General features: G+C 48.8%; 1 protein-coding gene across 5 annotated transcripts in view; it reads left to right on the forward strand.

Annotated features, from left to right (window-relative positions):
- The first annotated feature begins 778 nt into the window (after positions 1 to 778).
- Positions 779 to 18,028, forward strand: part of SLC25A15 (solute carrier family 25 member 15) — a 32,391-nt gene continuing 15,141 nt past the window's right edge. The window contains exons 1-3 of one of the 5 annotated variants that reach the window (XM_006065770.4): positions 779 to 916; positions 3,705 to 3,829; positions 12,567 to 12,825. In XM_006065770.4, the coding sequence (XP_006065832.1) occupies positions 3,775 to 3,829; positions 12,567 to 12,825 (314 nt within the window). In that variant the 5' untranslated portion in view covers positions 779 to 916; positions 3,705 to 3,774. Of the gene's footprint in view, positions 931 to 1,175; positions 1,324 to 2,144; positions 2,301 to 3,704; positions 3,830 to 10,196; positions 10,291 to 12,566; positions 12,826 to 18,028 lie in introns of those variants that run through there. The other 4 variants (XM_025262936.3, XM_006065771.4, XM_044926740.2 and 1 more) reach the window with 4 other exon arrangements.

Genomic DNA, 18,028 nt, shown 5'->3' on the forward strand with positions numbered 1-18,028 from the left:
ATGCCAGAGAGGTGCAGAACTAGTCTATAATTCATTGTGCTTGGTCATGTGCTTAGTCGCTCAGTCGTGTCCGACTCTTTGTGACCCCATGGACTGTACCTGGCCAGGCTCCTCTGTCCATGGAATTCTCCAGGCAAGAACATTGGAGTGGGTTGCCATGCCCTCCTTCAGGGGATCTTCCCAACCTAGGGATGGAACCCAGGTCCCTGCATTGCAGGCTGATTCTTTATTGTCTGAGACACCCGTTGGAAACTATTCTTTAAAAAGACAGAGTTACAGTTTCCATTGGTGGGTGTGCTTTTCCCAAATGTCATCTGTGTAGATTTCCTCGCGGAAGGTGGAATGGGAAATGTTTGGGGTTTTGTTTTTACCGGCAATAAGCGAATGTATTTTTCATTTCAGTACTTTGGTGCTCAATTATAACATAAAATGAAGGCCTTGAGCCCCGAGTCCCAGCCAAGTCAACACCCTGCAGACTTGTCACTCGTCTAACTCCGGGCACCCCCAGCGCCCGCCCTGAAGTCGAGCTAGAGACGAGCTCACCGCGGGCCTCCGGAACCGAGCGGGCAGCAAAGCGACGTGGAGGCCCCGACTCCCGGCCGGCCCTCCGGCCCCGCCAGCCCGGCCAGCCCCGCCCGCTGGCGGCCCCCGGCGGTCCCCGAGCCCGAGCGCGCCGCCGCACCGCGCCGACTTCCGCTTCCCCAGCCGGCGGGCGGGAGGCGCTGCAGCCTCGGGTCCGCGCCGCCCGCCCCGGCCGCAGGGGCGCTCCGGAGGCCCGGGGGCCGCCGCCGGCGGCAGTCGGGCACGGGAGGCGGGGCTGGAGGGCAGGGCCGCGGCAGACGTGGGTGTTAAGCGGCCACCCCCGCCGCCGAGCCAGAGCCGAGAGCAGGCGGCGGAGCGCGAGGAGGACGCGGTGGTGAGCGCAGCCCGGTCAGGCGCTCGCGGACTGCGGGGAACCTGCCGGGAGGGAGCGGGGAGCGGGCGGGCCTCGTCGCCCGGGCTGTGTGACCTTCCCGGGCGGCGGGGATCCGGAGTCCCCGGGCCCACACGAGCCGCCCACGTGCCCGGGGATCCCGCGGGCGCCCCTTTCCTGCGCTCGGCCCTGGACTTCCCCGTAGACCCTCGGGCCCCGCGGCCTCCTGCGCGCTGCGGTCACCGCCCGGGAAAGGTTGTCCTCCTTTGCTCCGCTAGTCGTGTCACCCAGCCTCCTGGCTCCGCGCGGCGCCGGGCAGGGCGGAGGCGCGTATGAATGGGAGACTCGGGCAGGTTGCTGGGTAGAGTCAGCGGACGTTTAGAGCCGGGAAGAAGTTGGAAGTCGTCTCCGTAAGCTAACCCTTTGGGCGGACCGGGATCCCGAGCCCCCGAAGCGGGAGCTCCGGTCTCGGCTGCTAAGCGGCGAGACTGGTTTGCATCCTTGCGCCATGGGGCGCCCCTCTCTGGGCGCTCTGATGGCGGGCGGCCTCCCCTCACCCCAGCTTCGGCCTGAAGCTGGAATCTTCCCTAAGCTGTGATCTGGTGGGGGAAGGCGGGGGTCCTCGGATTCTCCCGCACAAGAAATGAATTTCCCCGAGGAATGGGAAATGTACATGGTCTTCTGGAGTGGGACTCCGGTGTAGTTTCAAAGAAGGATAAAGGGACTCCGCAAGGTTCAGTTTTTCTGTTTCAGTTGGTACCGAAGGCTCATAAATCAGTCTAACTCAGGTTGGTCAGTCTTGCCGCCCTCAAACCATATGTCTTCCTCAAGCCAAAGCCATGCATAGTTTGAAACAGTTGCTCACATCTTCTGAGTTAATCTGTCAGTTCCCATCACTGTTAACAGTCCTAATGATTCTACAAGTAGTTATGTGCAGGAGTTGATGTGTTTAAGTCTGACTTGCCTAAAAGGGTTAACTTCGCGTTGATGACATAGTAACATCTGCTATGCCTCTTTCTTTCTGAGAGAGAAATGTACCCCCGCCCCCCCACCGCCCGCCACACAAAAGAACCCCTTTGGATTGCCACCATCTGTGGCTCCTTTTCCCTCTAAAATGCAGGGTTGAGTGCTTTTTCTCCTTTTGATCAGGTGGGGATACTCTGGAATTAAGTATTGGTTGATAAGCACAGACCCAAAAGGTAAGACTTGCATTGAATGCTGTCTGACGCAGACTTGACCTTGGATGAGCCATTGGCTTCCTCTGGCCTCAGTTTTTCCGTTTGGAAAAGGAGGAGATTGGATTAGGACCCTGATATCCTTCTCTCACTACTGGATGGTCCCCGTCTTATCAACATTAGTCATTGGCACTGCCTCTCCAGGCCTATCGGTAACATAAAGTCGGTGGTTTTTATGTCTGAGTTAGTTGCTTTATAAAATGCTGTACTTTTGTTGTTGCTAGTTTTAACACTTTTTTAAAAGGGAGATTCTTGGTGTCTGGTCATTGACAACATATTTTAAGCAGTTGAAAAACTTCTTGGTGGCTAAAATTATTTTCTGCTGGTGATTAGGGTGAGGTTGGTATTCATGGATCATTCAGCCCACCCACCCCCTCTGAGAGGTGGCCTGACTGGGTGTGGTATCTTCGGTGTGACGGTTAAAAAGCGTTCCTTGTTACTCACACATAAGAATATTCTGTTAAAGAACTACCTCTTCTTTTCTAGTCAATATTTATTTAAGTCAATTCCATGGCAACGGTTGATTTTTTATTTGTCTAAAGGTAGAAAAGTAGACTCTGATTTTCCCAAACTTCTAGACTCCAGCTCAAACCTACTGAATCAAGATCTCCAGGAGAGCGGCCTGGTTATTTGAATATTTAACAAGTGTCCCAGCTGATTCTTATCAAGCAAATCTGGGGGGCAATGGACCAGGTGTTGCTACTCAAAATATAGTTAATACCAGGCATTATCAACTTCACCTAGGAGCACGTCAGGCAGGCAGCGTTTCTGGTCCCACTTGAAGCCAATCACATCAGAATCCGCCTTTTAATAAGGTCCCCAGGTGATCTGTGTGCACGTTTATGTTGAGACGCTCTGGAGGGAAGTCTGATGTCGGGAATGTTTGCTGCTAATGTTTTGTAGTTCTAAGAACTCCTGGTGCATATTCACAGTTTATCATTGTATTTGTCCAATGTGGCTATTTCTGATTGCTCTCAGATTATGATAGTATAGACAGAGACCTTGTATAGACAGGGACCTCCAGCTTTACGGGCCCAGGGGGGCCCCCCTACTGGTGGCAGAGTAGGCATTCAGACCCAAGCAGGTGTCACTTGGCAGAGCTCCTAACTCATTCCTTTTCAGACCTCCTGTTTTGTGGCATTCTCTTAGGGTCTCAGGCTGCTGTCTGAATTTGGAACAGAGCCTAGTGGATTGAGAGTTCAACCTAGGCCTCTGAAAAACTGGTTTGATGGGGCTTGTGGTGTCTGCTTGGCTTGGTTGTTTGGCCTTTGTTTCTGAGAGTTTCAGAAAAGTTGGTTGAAGTCCCCCCACCTGTTGATGGAGCAGTGATACTCAGAAAAGGTTTTCAATCTCTGTGTTTTTTATGGGGAGGTGATGGGTGGGGAGAAGGGGAGGCTGATGACTGAGCTGCTCTGACCCCCTTAGCCCCCTCCTCTGGAGCCACTCAGAGCCAGTTTCCCAGTTCCGTGAGGTTCAAGTCCAGTAGCTGGGCAGCAGGCCTAGAGAAAGGGGGGCTGCAGAGGCCCGACTGATGGTGAGCTCTGGCTTCCTCCCAGGGATATGAGGTGCCCATCATAAGCTCCAGAGAGTCACCCTCCACAGAGCCCAGCAGAGGAGCAGGAGAATATGAAATCCAACCCTGCCATCCAAGCTGCCATTGACCTCACGGCTGGGGCCGCAGGTAAGGCCAGAGAAAACCCCGTTCTCTGATCCTCAAGTACCTTCTGCGAGTGAGATCCAGTGAGCACATTGCCTCTGTCACTCCAGGACCTTGTAATGAATCCGCTTAACGGGAATGTAATACTGTGTTGCAAGTACAGCAGAAGTTAGGCATTACGTATATACAGTGGAATGTTTAGTTCAGTCGCTCAGTCGTGTCCGACTCTTTGCAATCCCATGAATCACAGCATGCCAGGCCTCCCTGTCCATCCCCAACTCCCGGAGTTTACTCAAACTCATGTCCATCGAGTCGGTGATGCAACCCAGCCATCTCATCCTCTGTCGTCCCCTTCTCCTCCTGCCCCCAATCCCTCCCAGCATCAGGGTCTTTTCCAATGAGTCAACTCTTCGCATGAGGTGGCCAAAGTATTGGAGGTTTCAGCCTCAGCATCAGTCCTTCCAATGAACACCCAGGACTGATCTCCTTCAGAATAGACTGGTTGGATCTCCTTGCAGTCCAGGGGGACTCGCAAGAGTCTTCTCCAACACCACAGTTCAAAAGAATCAATTCTTTGGTGCTCAGCTTTCTTCACAGTCCAACTCTCACATCCATACATGACCACGGGAAAAACCATAGCCTTGACTAGACGGACCTTTGTTGGCAAAGTAATGTCTCTGCTTTTGAATACGCTATCTAGGTTGGTCATAACTTTCCTTCCAAGGAGTAAGCGTCTTTTAATTTCATGGCTGCAGTCACCATCTGCAGTGATTTTGGAGCCCAAAAAGATAAAGTCTGACACTGTTTCCACTGTTTCCCCATCTATTTCCCATGAAGTGATGGGACCAGATGCCATGATCTTCGTTTTCTGAATGTTAAGCTTTAAGCCAACTTTTTCACTCTCCTCTTTCACTTTCATCAAGAGGCTCTTTAGTTCTTCTTCACTTTCTGCCATAAGGGTGGTGTCATCTGCATATCTGAGGTTATTGATATTTCTCCTGGCAATCTTGATTCCAGCTTGTGCTTCTTCCAGCCCAGTGTTTCTCATGATGTACTCTGCATAGAAGTTAAATAAGCAGGGTGACAATATACAGCCTTGACGTACTCCTTTTTCCTATTTGGAACCAGTGTCTTGTTCCATGTCCAGTTCTAACTGTTGCTTCCTGACCTGCATACAGGTTTCTCAAGAGGCAGGTCAGGTGGTCTGGTATTCCCATCTCTTTCGGAATTTTCCACAGTTTATTGTGATCCACACAAAGGCTTTGGCGTAGTCAATAGAGCAGAAATAGATGCTTTTCTGGAACTCTCTTGCTTTTTTGATGATCCAGTGGATGTTGGCAATTTGATCTCTGGTTCCTCTGCCTTTCCTAAAACCAGCTTGCTGTTGCTGCTGCTGCTAAGTCACTTCAGTCGTGTCCAACTCTGTGCAACCCCATAGATGGCAGCCCACCAGGCTCCCCCGTCCCTGGGATTCTCCAGGCAAGAACACTGGAGCAGGTTGCCATTTCCTTCTCCAATGCATGAAAGTGGAAAGTGAAAGGGAAGTCGCTTACTCAGCCGTAAAAAAGAACACACTTGAGTGAGTCCTAAGTAGGTAGATAAACTAGAGCCTATTATACAGAGTGAAGTAAGTCAGAAAGAGAAAAGTATCATATATTAATGCATATATATATATATATATATATGGAATCTAGAAGGATGGAACTGATGAACGTCCTATTTGCAGGGCAGCAGTGGAGAAGTAGACAGAGACTAGACTTCTGGACACAGTGGGGGAAGGAGAAGGGGGGACACATTGAGAGAACAGCCTGGAAATGTATGCATCATTGTATGTAAAATAGCCAGCGGGAATTGGCTGTATGATGCAGGGAGCTCAGCCCCATGCTCTGTGACAACCTAGAGGGGTGGAAGAGAGTTTCAAGAGGACATATGTATGCCTATGGCTGATTCGTATTGATGTATAGCAGAAACCAACACAATATTGTAAAGCATTTATCCTCCAATTTAAAAAGTTTTTTAATTGACAAAAATAAAAAGACAAAAAATAAGCCAACTAGGAGTCAGGGTAAAGGGTGGGAATGTCCCTGGTTCACAGCTAGAAGACTGTGAGATCACAGCTCAGAGCTGAAGCCACATGTCCATTGCCACGTGGCTGGGATACACAGGATTCTACTCCTAGCCTGGCATTCTCGAGAGCCCTTTGTGCAGAAGTAACGTTGTACCATTTCTCCAGGGAAATCCCAGAGACTGTCCTTACTACCACTGAGGAGAGAACGGAAACCCTTAGAAATGTCTTCGGTAAATAAGACTGACTTTTGACTGTGTCTTAAAGCCCTGAAAGGAAAGGAGAGGCCCCAGGCCTGGCCAGGGAGTGGTGGATGGGGTGAGTGCCAAGGCAGACTCTGTCCTCCGCCCCCGGCGCCCCAACAACTCCCCTCCCAGGCACTGGCAAGTTCTCGGCCACGCCTGCCACGCAGGCCACTCTTCAGAAAGGCCGCCTTTACTCAGTGAGAGGCAGATGACAGAATTCCAAGTGCCTGAGTGATGACTTGGTTCTTCGGATTCCTGGATGATTTTACGGCCGGAGTAGCACTGGAATGCCCACCACTTTCCCAGTGGAAACCCTGACTGCTCCTTGCCTCCCTCACCGATTCTTGTCACCGCTCCCTGGAGCGGAGAGGCCAGGGGAGTGGGTCGCCCCCCGTCCTCTTATCTGGGGGGGCCCTCCCGGGTCAGCAGTTGAAGGGCAATCAGAGGGCTGCCTGCTCTCATCCTGTCATCTTAATTGTGAAAAAGAAATCAGGGATTCAGGGAAGCTCAAAGTATTTTTCCATGAACCAGACCTTGGCCACGGTAGGCTCGTGAGGAAGTCTGGAGACGGTACGCTGCAAGACACTGATAAGAAGTGCAGGCAGGGGCACTCCCAGGTCAGAGGCCACGGGAGCAAGCGGGGTGGGGTAGTGGAGGGGGAGGGGCGCACTAAGGGGTGCCTGGGTTCCCTCCTGCGGCCTTTCGCATGCTGAGTGCCCTGGGATTGAGCCCCAGGCCCTCGCACTGTCCCCTCTCCGTCCTTTTAACCCCTGCCCCTTGTCATTTGCTGGCAGAGGATGCAACCATGGGCCCAGCTGCCTGCCTCATACCCTCCCATGAACGCCTGTGCTCAGTTCGTGTCTCTGCAGTAGGAGTGGGTTTCACCCCATGCGGGAAGCTCAGCTTTTGGAATTCTGTGTCTTTTCAGTCTGTCAAAGGTGTAGGATCTGTTGTGATAGAATTAAAGCATTTTTGCTTTTCCTGGAAAGGACAGGCGTTTGAGTACTGCATTCATAACTATCTCCATTCATAAGAGTAATCTGTAAAGATGTAAATTGCAACAGTATTGTCCGGAGTCTGGCTGTGTAAGGCATTCGCTAGTACATGTGCCCTTTTTTTTTTTTTTTTTTAAACGTGTATAAGGCCTGTATAGGAATATTTAAAGATGTAAATTGCAACAATATTGTCAGGAACCTGGCTGTGTAAGGCATTTGCCAGTACACCTGCTCTTTTACAGTGGTATTAACATGTATCAGGCCCTTATACACATTAGCATTTATTTTTTCTGCTAACTGTGGGTAGGTGTTCCTTCTTGCACTGCAAACCCAGGGTCGCCCCTCACTGATGTCATACCACCCTGGTTGTCTTGACATCTGAGGTCAGCAGGCTTGCTGGGTGCTAAGCCTGTGAGACACCAGGCAGAGGAGGTCCCTCGTGGTGACCTGAGAATGGGAAGCAGCCGTCCCATTTTGGAGAGGTTTCAGCCTGTGAGTGATGGAGCTAGAAGGGCCTTTAGAGACCCTTGACTCTAATGCTCTTGTATGTGTAGAAAAGGGGCCCAGAGAGGGATAGTGGATTTGTTCAAGGCTGCACAGCTGTTAATAGATGGTGTAAATAAAGACAGGGCGAGGACCTTGGCTGCCTGGTTCCTTGCCCCGTTCTGTGATCTTTTTTCTGATGCTACATGATGGCCAACAGTGTCTCCCAGAGGTGGGGATTCCTTTGGGGGCTTCACTGCCCCAGCCTTCTGGATGGGGAAACTGGGGGGCTTTGGGATTTTTCTGTGGCCGTTGCCAGGAGCAGAGGACCCTTAGTGCTTTGTAGACATGGACCACCCGTGGAAGCGATGTGTGTGAGAGCAGAGGCAGCCGTGGTTGGAGGTGATGTGAGTGTAGCATCCGTGTGTTCTTCGGTGTGTGTGTCTTCTAGACAAACCTCCTCCATCAAGCAGTGTTTCAGTCCAGCTCGTCTACCCTAAGGCACAGCTTCTGTGTCTGAAGCTGCTGTAGGAGCGATGCCAGGAAAAGATCGAGAGGCCCAGGCAGCTGGTTGGGGAAGATTTGAAGGCAGTTGGTTAGGTAATTGGATAATTATTGAAACGATGCAGCTTGGATCGCAAAAGTTAAATCCCCTTAAAGGGAAACCTTAGTGGCATGTGAAGGTTTAGTAGTTTAACAACCATCAATACAAAAGGATGCATTCTTTCCCCCGACTGCTCTGTTGCAATGTGCCTTGCTTAAGTAGTCGGGAAAGTGGCATTTTATTTTATTTTTTGGCATGTGGGATCCTAGTTCCCCAACCAGGGATGGAAGCCACACCACCTGTTGTAAATGGTATTAGTCATTCAGTCTTGAGTGCCTGATTCTTTGTGACCCCATGGGCTGTAGCCCCAGGCTCCTCTGTCCATGGGATTCTCCAGGCAAGAATACTGGAGTGGGTTGCCATGCCCTCCTCCAGGGGATCTTCCTGACGTAGGGATCAAACCCCAGTCTCCTGCATTGCAGGCAGATTCTCTACTGTCTGAGTTAGGAAGTCCTAACAACTGGACCGCCAGGGAAGTCCCCAAAATGTGGCATTTTTAGATCATTGAGGTTTATCCTTTCAAATGCCAAAATTAACAACAAACCATAAGCACTTTTTGGTTGGAATATTTTGAAAATGGCACGCCTTTCTGCAGCACTAAGTGGAGCATTGACTGACTGCCTCTGGCGGGTCGGAGGCTCTCCTTTCTGCGTGGGTGGCCAGGTGGCCAGGTCCTTCCGGGTGAAGGTCTGCCTCTCCATTTCCACCAGGGCCCTCCCGAGCGCCGTGCATCACCACCATCACTGTCTCAGCCCTGGTGGGTTTCCTCACCAGTTTTTCACCTGCTGGCTGTACTGTGTGGAGGACCGAAATCCACAACCGCAACCTTGAGAAGATGTAGGTTGGAGGACCGAAATCCACAACCGCAACCTTGAGAAGGTGTAGGCTGCAGCACCTCTCCTGCAGAGGAAAGTGCCACAGTGACACGTACACAAAAGTGCAGAGAATGGGTCTCTTTGTTTTCTTCTTTGGGGGCTATGCTGGGTCTTCGTTGAAGCACACAGGCTTCTCGAGTTGTAACCTATGGGCTTACTTGCCCAACTAGGGATCAAATTGTGCCTTGGAATCTCAACCACTCGACCGCCAGGGAAGTCCCCCTTTTGTTTCCTTTTTTTAATGAACTTTTAAAAATTATTATTTTTTTTGATTGGAGGAACCCCCTCTTGTTTCTTATGGAGAGCAAGATGATCAGAGGTCTGAGCTCTAGGCAAATAGGGAAAGAGATAATTCCTGTAAATTATTCATAGCTTTGTAGACTCAACAGGTATGAGGACCGTCTTGGTCTTGGGTTAGTGCTGGTGTTCAGAATAGTTATCACCTCCTTGAGCAGGGCGTGATGAGTGCCATGATGGTGTCATTTGCCTGAGCTTCCCTGGTGGCTCAGTGGTACAGAATCTGCCTTCAATGCAGAAGAGGCAGAGATGAGAGTTTGATCCCTGCGTCAGGAAGATCCCCTGGAGAAGGAAATGGCAACCCACTCCAGTATTCTTGCCAGGAAAATCCCATGGATAGAGGAGCCTGGCATACTACAATCCATGGGGCCGCAAAAGAGGTGGACGTGACTGAGTGACTGAGCCACAAGTTACGTAGGAAGTTAGCTTGCATCCATGGATGAAGGGAGAGAATTGTAGGTAGCATTGGAAGTACGTTAGCCTTCTACTTTCTCCCTGTTGGAGATGGAAACTGTTACAGATAAGCAGCAAATGGGTACTGTAGCTACCCAGATGTGTGCGCATTTCAGGATGGTTGGGTGAAAATATGGAAAACTCCTGGTTAGGATAGGATTTTAATGCTCTGAATTAAATGCTTTTTTCCATGTAGCCCCATCTAGGCTGTCAAGATTATGAACCCACTTTAAAAATTCTGACAGTCACCTCTTCTTTTGAAATGATTATTTTTGACATGAGTAGGATCTTATTTCATTCTAGCTCATCAGTACCTGGGAGAGAATGACTCTAATTATGGTAACATCTTATTAAATTATATTCCACTGATTCAGGACTGGCGATGGTGTGGCAGGACAAACGCAGAAACGTGTCATTGCTCTCCTAGAAGGGAGGAACAACAGCGATAGGATCATGGAGACCATACCTGTGCGTGCTTAACAGTTCAGTTTTCAGACTCTTGGGTAAATGTTCATCTACCAATACTCGGGAGTTATTCCTAACAGCCCTCCCTCCATCTCTACTTTCCACAGCGTAGTTGGAGTAACTTATTATGTCAAAGTGGTGAAATTACATTTCTGAAGTACTTTGTCAGCCTTCTCCAGCTTTTTTTGTTTTGTTTTGTTTTTAAATGGGAGGATAATTGCTTTATAGTGTTGTTAGTTTCTGCTGTACAACATCATGAATCAGCCGTATATCCCTTCCCTCTTGAGTCTCCGTCCCACCCCTCTAGGTCATCACAGAGCTCCCAGCTGAGCTCCCAGCTATCAGCAGCTTCCCACTAGCTATCTCTTTTGCATATGCTAATGTGTATACATCAGGGCTGCACTCTCAATTTGTCTCACCCTCCTGTGTCCACAAGTCTACATCTGTGTCTCTATTCCTGCCCTGCAAATAGGTTCATCGGTACCATTTTTCTAGAGTCCGTATATATACATTAATACACATTATTTGTTTTTCTGGCTTCATTCTCTAGGTTCATCCATGTCGCTGCAAACAACTCTGTTTCATTCCTTTTTATGGCTGAGTAATATTCCATTGTATATATGTACCACATCTTCTTTATCCATTCATCTGTCTATGGACATCTAGGTTGCTTGCCTTCTCTTCAACTTTGCTGAGGCTTTAATAACCTCATCCAACGGCTGTGTGTCCTGGCACAAGTAGGGGACATCCTGGCCCAAGGGGAGGTGGAAGTGTTCACCAGGGACAGTTCCCCAAATGCTGACCCAGCCCAGGGTCTGGGGATGTCACAGGGTTTATGTTGTTCGGTCGCTAAGCTGTGTGCGGTCGTTTATGACCCCATGAACTGCAGCACAGCAGGCTTCCCTCTCCTTCACTATCTCCTGGCGTTTCCTCCAACTCATGACTATTGAGTCAGTGCTGCCGTCCCAGCATTTCAACCATTTCATCCTGTGTTGCACCCTTCTCCTCTTGCCCTCACACTTTTCCCAGCATAAGTAAAGGGTCTTTTCCAATGAGCTGCAGGGTTTATAAATCATTCACTTCCTCACATCAGAGTTGTAATTGAATGCAATTTAGATTTTGCTGTATTTAATACTCTTAACAGTATAAAAGCATATAAATATGTGTGCTAAGCTATAAAGAAAGATAAGTGCCGAAGAATTGATGCTTTTGAACTGTGGTGTTGGAGAAGACTCTTGAGAGTCCCTTGGACCGCAAGGAAATCCAACCAGTCCATCCTAAAGGAGATCAGTCCTGGGTGTTCATTGGAAGGATTGATGTTGAAGCTGAAACTCCCGTACTCTGGCCACCTGATACAAAGAGCTGACTTATCTGAAAAGACCCTGATGCTGGGAAAGATTGAGGGCAGGAGAAGGGGGGGACGACAGAGGATGAGATGGTTGGATGGCATCACCAACTCAATGGACATGAGTTTGGGTCAACTCCAGGAGCTGGTGGTGGACAGGGAGGCCTGGCGTGCTGCGGTTCATGGGGTTGCAAAGAGTCAGACATGACTGAGCGACTGAACTGAATTGAAGCAAGGCAAGTTTTAATCCAGTTCCTGTCTGAATACAAGTCATTAGAGTCCAGATAAGAGGTTTTCGCATAGGGTCAAACATTTAGCTCTTTGGGGACTAATTAGGCTCTTTGTTTTCTTTCTCTGTGGCCTAGTCTCCTGTTAGTTTTCTGATAGTCATCAGGACCACTGGGCAACAGACAGAGGAGTGATGAACTCTTTCCAGACCATTCCTCTCCCCTTCCTTTTATGTGGACGCACACACAGTTAACCCCTATAAATTAACCCCTTGTGTAGCAACCGTAATGTTAGACCCTTATCCTTATCCTCATGCTATCCCAGTAGGGAACTGAGGCTCAGAAGTCACATCGCTTGTCCTGGATCTCATAGCAGAGTCAGGCTTCAACCCCAGGTGCCTCTGACCAATGCTCCTGAACACACATCCCACCTTCACATCAGTGGCTCTGATTGTTGAACACGTCCTTCTCCCCTACTGAGTGTGAGCTCCTTCAGGGCTGGGCAGGGGACCCAGCACACAGGGAACCCCCTAGAAGTTTTACTGAACTGGGCTAGAGGTCTTAGGGGGAGGAGAAGTCAAAACGAGATGATGCAGAGGTTAGCCCGGGGGTGGGCTGCCTGTCCCTCATCTCCAAGGGTCCCTGGGGCTGTAGCCTGCCACGCAGCCATGGACTCGGGCTGGACAAGGACTCTGTCCTGGTTACAGGGGGCACAGCATGCGTCCTGACCGGGCAGCCCTTCGACACCATGAAAGTGAAGATGCAGACATTCCCTGACCTGTACCGGGGCCTCACCGATTGCTGCCTCAAGACCTACTCCCAGGTGGGCTTCCGGGGCTTCTACAAGGGCACCAGCCCCGCGCTCATTGCCAACATCGCCGAGAACTCCGTCCTCTTCATGTGCTACGGCTTCTGCCAGCAGGTGGTGCGGAAAGCGGTTGGATTGGACCGGCAGGCGAAGCTGAGGTGAGCTGAGGGCGCTGACCCTCTTTGTTTGAAAGCCAGCACTTATTTGGTCAAGAGCTTTAAGAGACCTTATTGGGAAGAACACTTCCTTTTTTTTGTTTTAACAGTAACCACTTTCTTGATTCTGAAGTGATCCATCACTCATAGGAAACTGGGCAAGCACATATATATGTGTTATGTAAAAGAGTCGCCCACAATCCACCACGGAGAACCAGCCACCCTCACCTTCCTCCCATTGTTCAGGAAGATGCTTTTCTTTCTTTTTTAAGGATTATTTTTCTTTTCTTTTATTATTATTATTTTGGTTCAGCTGGGTCTTCCTTGCTATGCATGGGCTTTCTCTTGTTGCAGAGAGTGAGGGGGCTACTCTTCATTGCGGTACGCAGGCTTCTCATTGCAGTGGCTTCTCTTATTATGGAACACAGGCTCTAGGCACATGGGTGTCAGTGATTGCGTGGACTCAGTGGTTGCAGCACATGGGCTCAGTTGCTCCATGGCATGTGAAATCTTCCCGGACCAGGGATTGAACCTGTGTCCCCTGCCTTGGCAGGCATATTCCTATCTACTGTATCATTAGGGAAGTTCAGTTTTTTCCTTTTGATTGGAATATAGTTCACTTACAATGTTGTTAGTTTCAGCTGTACAGCAAAGTGAATCCGTTATACATATATCCATTCTTTTTCAGACTATTTTCCCACATAGGTTATTACAAAAGATTGAGTAGAGTTCCCTGTGCTATATAGTAGGACCTTGTTGGTTATCTATTTCATATATAGCAGTGTGTATGTTCATCCCAGTCTCCTAATTTATCCCTCCCGCCACCATTTCCCATTAGTAATTAAAAGTTTGATTCTACGATCTGTGAGTCTGTTTCTGTTTTGTAAATAAGTTCATTGGTGCCATTTTTAAAAATTAGATTCCACCTGTAAGTGATATCATGTGATATTTGGGGAACACACTTTTCAAATGCTGCTTATGGGTGCCACTTCTTGAGACAGAAGAACTTAAACTAGAGATCCGACTTGTGATCCGAGTTTTGGGTTCCACGTCATCAGCAAAATGCAGTCAAAGAGGTTTGAGGAGGAAGTTGGAATCTTAAGAAGGGTCAAAGCATCTGAGAAGATGCAGGTGAGGGTCTGTTTCCTTGGCCACGTGTGCCCCAAACATCAGACTTTGGCGTGCGCTTGGTCGTCTTTTGGGTATTTATTATACAGAGATTAAAGGAATTTGGAAAGCACTGGGACGTTAACCCTTTGCTCTTTTGAACATTGATTTATTTTATTTTATTATTGTTTTTTAAATATTTCTCTTTGGCTGTGTTGGGTCCTTGTTGCTGCTCACGGGCTTTCTCTAGTGTGGGGACTACTCTCTGTTGAAATGCACGGGCTTCTCATTGAGGAGGCTGCTCTTCTTGCAGAACACAGGCTCTCTGGCAGGGGGACTTCAGTAATCGCAGCTCCCAGGCTAAAGAGCGCAGGCTTGGTCATTGTGGAGCACGGACTTGCCCTGTGGCACGTGGGATCTTCCCAGACCAGGGATCTATCCATTGTCCCTTGCATTGCAAGGCAGACTCAACCACTGGACCACCAGGGAAGCCCTGATTTACTTTGTATCGTTTAAAAGTATTCTTAGCTTCACAGTTGCAGAGGGCAGTCTTGGCTGGGTTTTTTGGTGGGAATTTGAGATCCTGTTGCAACCATCGGTCCCATGTGGCTACAGTAGGTTCCCTTGTACAAAAGTCTTCTCTGCAGTTCCCTGGAGAGGTGCCTGTTTATAGGCAGCCGTTTTATCTTGATGGAAGGAACTTGTTTGTTTTTTTTTTTAAAGGCTCGGAACTGGATGAAATCACCCAGGGAGACATGTTTGTAGGACTGAGCATGGATCGTAGAATCATCCAGCAAGGAGGGATCAGGAAAAAAAGAGGAAGTAAAAAAATAAGCAGAAGCCAAAACAGGAGAATGTGGTATCCCATGTAGAGACAGACAGGAAGGACACAGCTGTGACTGGAGCTCTTTCCACTCAAGGGAGAGACTTTTTAGCTGAATAAAACCCGTAACTATAGCCAGTCCTTTAGCATCCTTGGTACCACTAGCGGTAAAGAACCTGCCTGCCAATTCAGGAGACATAATGAGACGTGGGTTCAATCCCTGGGTCGGGAAGATCCCCTGGAGGAGGGCATAGCAACCCACTCCAGTATTCTTGCCTGGAGAATCCCATAGACATAGGAGCCTGGTGGGCTACAGTTCACAGGGTTGCAAAGAGTCAGACACGACTGAAGCGACATAGCATAGCATTCTTGGAGAAGGACTGAGTAACCACAGGAGATTCAGAGCAGATCCTGCAGTGAAGAATCTTCCTGTTTCACTTGGCTTAACCAGCACCTTGGCCTTTTTGTAAAACAAGAAAAAGAAATTATGCATTTATTTATCTGTGTCTATGCCGAGTTGTCTCTGCTGTGCGGGCTTTTCTCTAGTTGTGGTGGGCAGGGGCCGCTGTGTGTGCGGCTTCTCATTGCGGTGGCTTCTCTCGTTGCGGAGCACAGGCTCCAGGGTACGTGAACTTCAGTAGTTGCAACATTTGGGCTCATTAGCTGCAGCTCCAGGGCTCTAGAGTACAGGCTCAGTAGTTGTGCTTGGTTGCTCCGGCAAGTGGGATCCTCCCAGACCAGGGATCACATCTCCTACCTTGGCAGACAAATCCTCCTTCCCTTTTTTTTTTGGAACTTGGGGGACAGGGACCTGCTGCCTTTTTCATCCTGCAGAGCAGTGTTGCTCATTACCATTGAGCATATACTGCCTGAGAGCTTGTGAAGCTCTGACATTCATGCCATGCTTCCCTAGCCCTCACCCCCGTGGTCCTGTGAGAGCGTGCAGGCAGGCAGTGGTCTCTGTTTCATAGGCAGGGAAACTCGGGCACAGACATCGACACGGGCTAATACGTGATGCAGCCGGGACCCCAGCCATGTCATCTGCACCCTGCAACCAGCACTCTTCCCATCAGACCACTGGCAGGCTCTGGAGTACTTTGTAGGAGGTCAGGTCCAGAGATAAGATTAATAATTACGCAGATGCAGCAAAAGCAAAGAGCTGCTTGTGGGCACCTGGTGAATTTCTGCAGGACTGCTGTAAATATTTGTCTGTTCTCAGCTTGAACACGCCCCTGAGTAGTGTTCTCTTTCCATCCTTGGCTGGAAGGAGTCTGACACAGCAGGAATATATAGGTACATGTTTGTCAAGTGGGTGACAAAAACAGTTGATTCTTACCAGTCCCATCCACACTGACTGCCGCTTGAGCTCCAGGTCTAAACGTTTATACTACGGGCACAGCCTGAGGCCCGTGTCCCTTACCTGTGCAAAAAGTATTTATTAGAAAGCCAAAGTCCACCGCAGATCAGGCTTGGCCTTGCGCTGCCCTGTATCAGCATGGTTGGGGTTCGTTCAGGCGTTACTGCCTCTGAGATTGAATAGCCGTCTGCATTAATCAGTGCCACCTTTGTTCCAGCAAGCTTGGCCAACCCTGGTCAATGACCCTAATTGACTACGGCCTGTCAGCAGGTTGACAGAGAGCCCCAGAGGGAGGCCAAGTACAGATCTTCAGGCTAGCCAAGAGACAAACCAGTTAAGCTTTGGTTTTGACAAACAAGCCAAGCAGGAGTGAAGTGGGAAGGCTGGAAGGGACCGTGTCTGGCAGTCCCCACCCCTAGAAAGCTGTGTGCCGGTGCAGTTGTGGAGCTGGCTCTTCTGGTAATGCTCTGACATGTCATTCTCTAAAACGAAGGCCAGTGTCTTCCTTCTGAAAGAAAGCCTGCTCCAACCCAGCTCTTCTGAGGCCTGGGCGTGCAACAGGCTGGCTTGGCCCTGGGCACTCACTTCACATTCACCTAAGGCACCAATGCCAGGCCACCAGAGGTAGAAAATCAAATTGGAGAGGGCAGACGGCCCTTGGCTTTATTCAGGCACATGTCAAATATTCTGGGTTTGGTTCCAGATTGGTTTCCCAGTGCATATAAAGTTAAGTTTACACCATACTGTGGGCTTCCCTTGTGGCTCAGCTGGTAAAGAATCCACCTGCAATGTGGGAGAGCTGGGTTTGATTTCTGGATTGGGAAGATCCCCTGGAGGAGGGAAAGGCAATCTGTTAAGTGTGCAATAGTATTATACCTCAAAATCCAATGTACCTACCTCAATTTTAAAATGCTGGCTTAGTCACTAAGTCGTGCCTGAGTCTTGTGACCCCATAGACTGTAGCCCGCCAGGCTCCTCTGTCCATGGGATTTCCCAAAAAAGAATACTGGAGTGGATTGCCATTTCCTTCTCCAGGGATTCTTCCCAACTCAGGGCTTGAACCTAGGTCTCCTGAATGTAGGTAAAACCTAGGAAGCCCAATTTAAAAATACTTCATTGCTAAAAAATACTAGCCGTCATGTGACAACTTAGGGTTGCCACAAACCTTCGATTTTAAAAAATGCAGTATCTTCAAAGTGCAGTAAAGTGAAGCACAGTAAAGTAAGCTTTGCCTGTAATAATGTTTGACTCCAGTTTCTGTAACCATTAGTTTATTGTAACTTTTTTATATGGTTTCCAAAACACTATTTTTTAAATTTAATTTTTATTTTATATTGGTGTATATTTGATTTACAATGTTATTAGTTTCAGGTGTACAGCTAAGTGATAATTAGATATATATATATATATATATATATAACTATCTCCATTCTTTTTAAGATTGTTTTCCCTTGTAGATTAATATAGAATATTGAGTAGCATTCCCTGTGCTATATAGTAGGCCCTTGTTGATTGACTGCAAGGAGATCAAACCAGTCAATCCTAAAGGAAATCAGTCCTGAGTATTCATTGGAAGGACTGATGCTGAAGTTGAAACTCCAGTACTTTGGCCACTTGATGCGAAGAACTGACTCACTGGAAAAGACCCTGATGCTGGGAAAGATTAAAGACAGGAAGAGACGGGGATGACAGAGGATGAGATGGCTGGATGGCATCACCGACTTGATGGACATGAGTTTGAGCAAGCTCCAGAAGTTGGTGATGGACAGGGAAGCCTGGCGTGCTGCAGTCCATGGGGTCGCAAAGAGTCGGACACGACTGAGCGACTGAACTGACTTGATTATATATAGTAGTGTGTATATGTTAATCCCAAACTCCTAATTTATTCCCATGTTTCCCCTTTGGTAACCTTAAGTTTG

Source organism: Bubalus bubalis, chromosome 13 (genome assembly GCF_019923935.1).
Source record: "Bubalus bubalis isolate 160015118507 breed Murrah chromosome 13, NDDB_SH_1, whole genome shotgun sequence".
Classification (NCBI taxonomy): domain Eukaryota; kingdom Metazoa; phylum Chordata; class Mammalia; order Artiodactyla; family Bovidae; genus Bubalus; species Bubalus bubalis.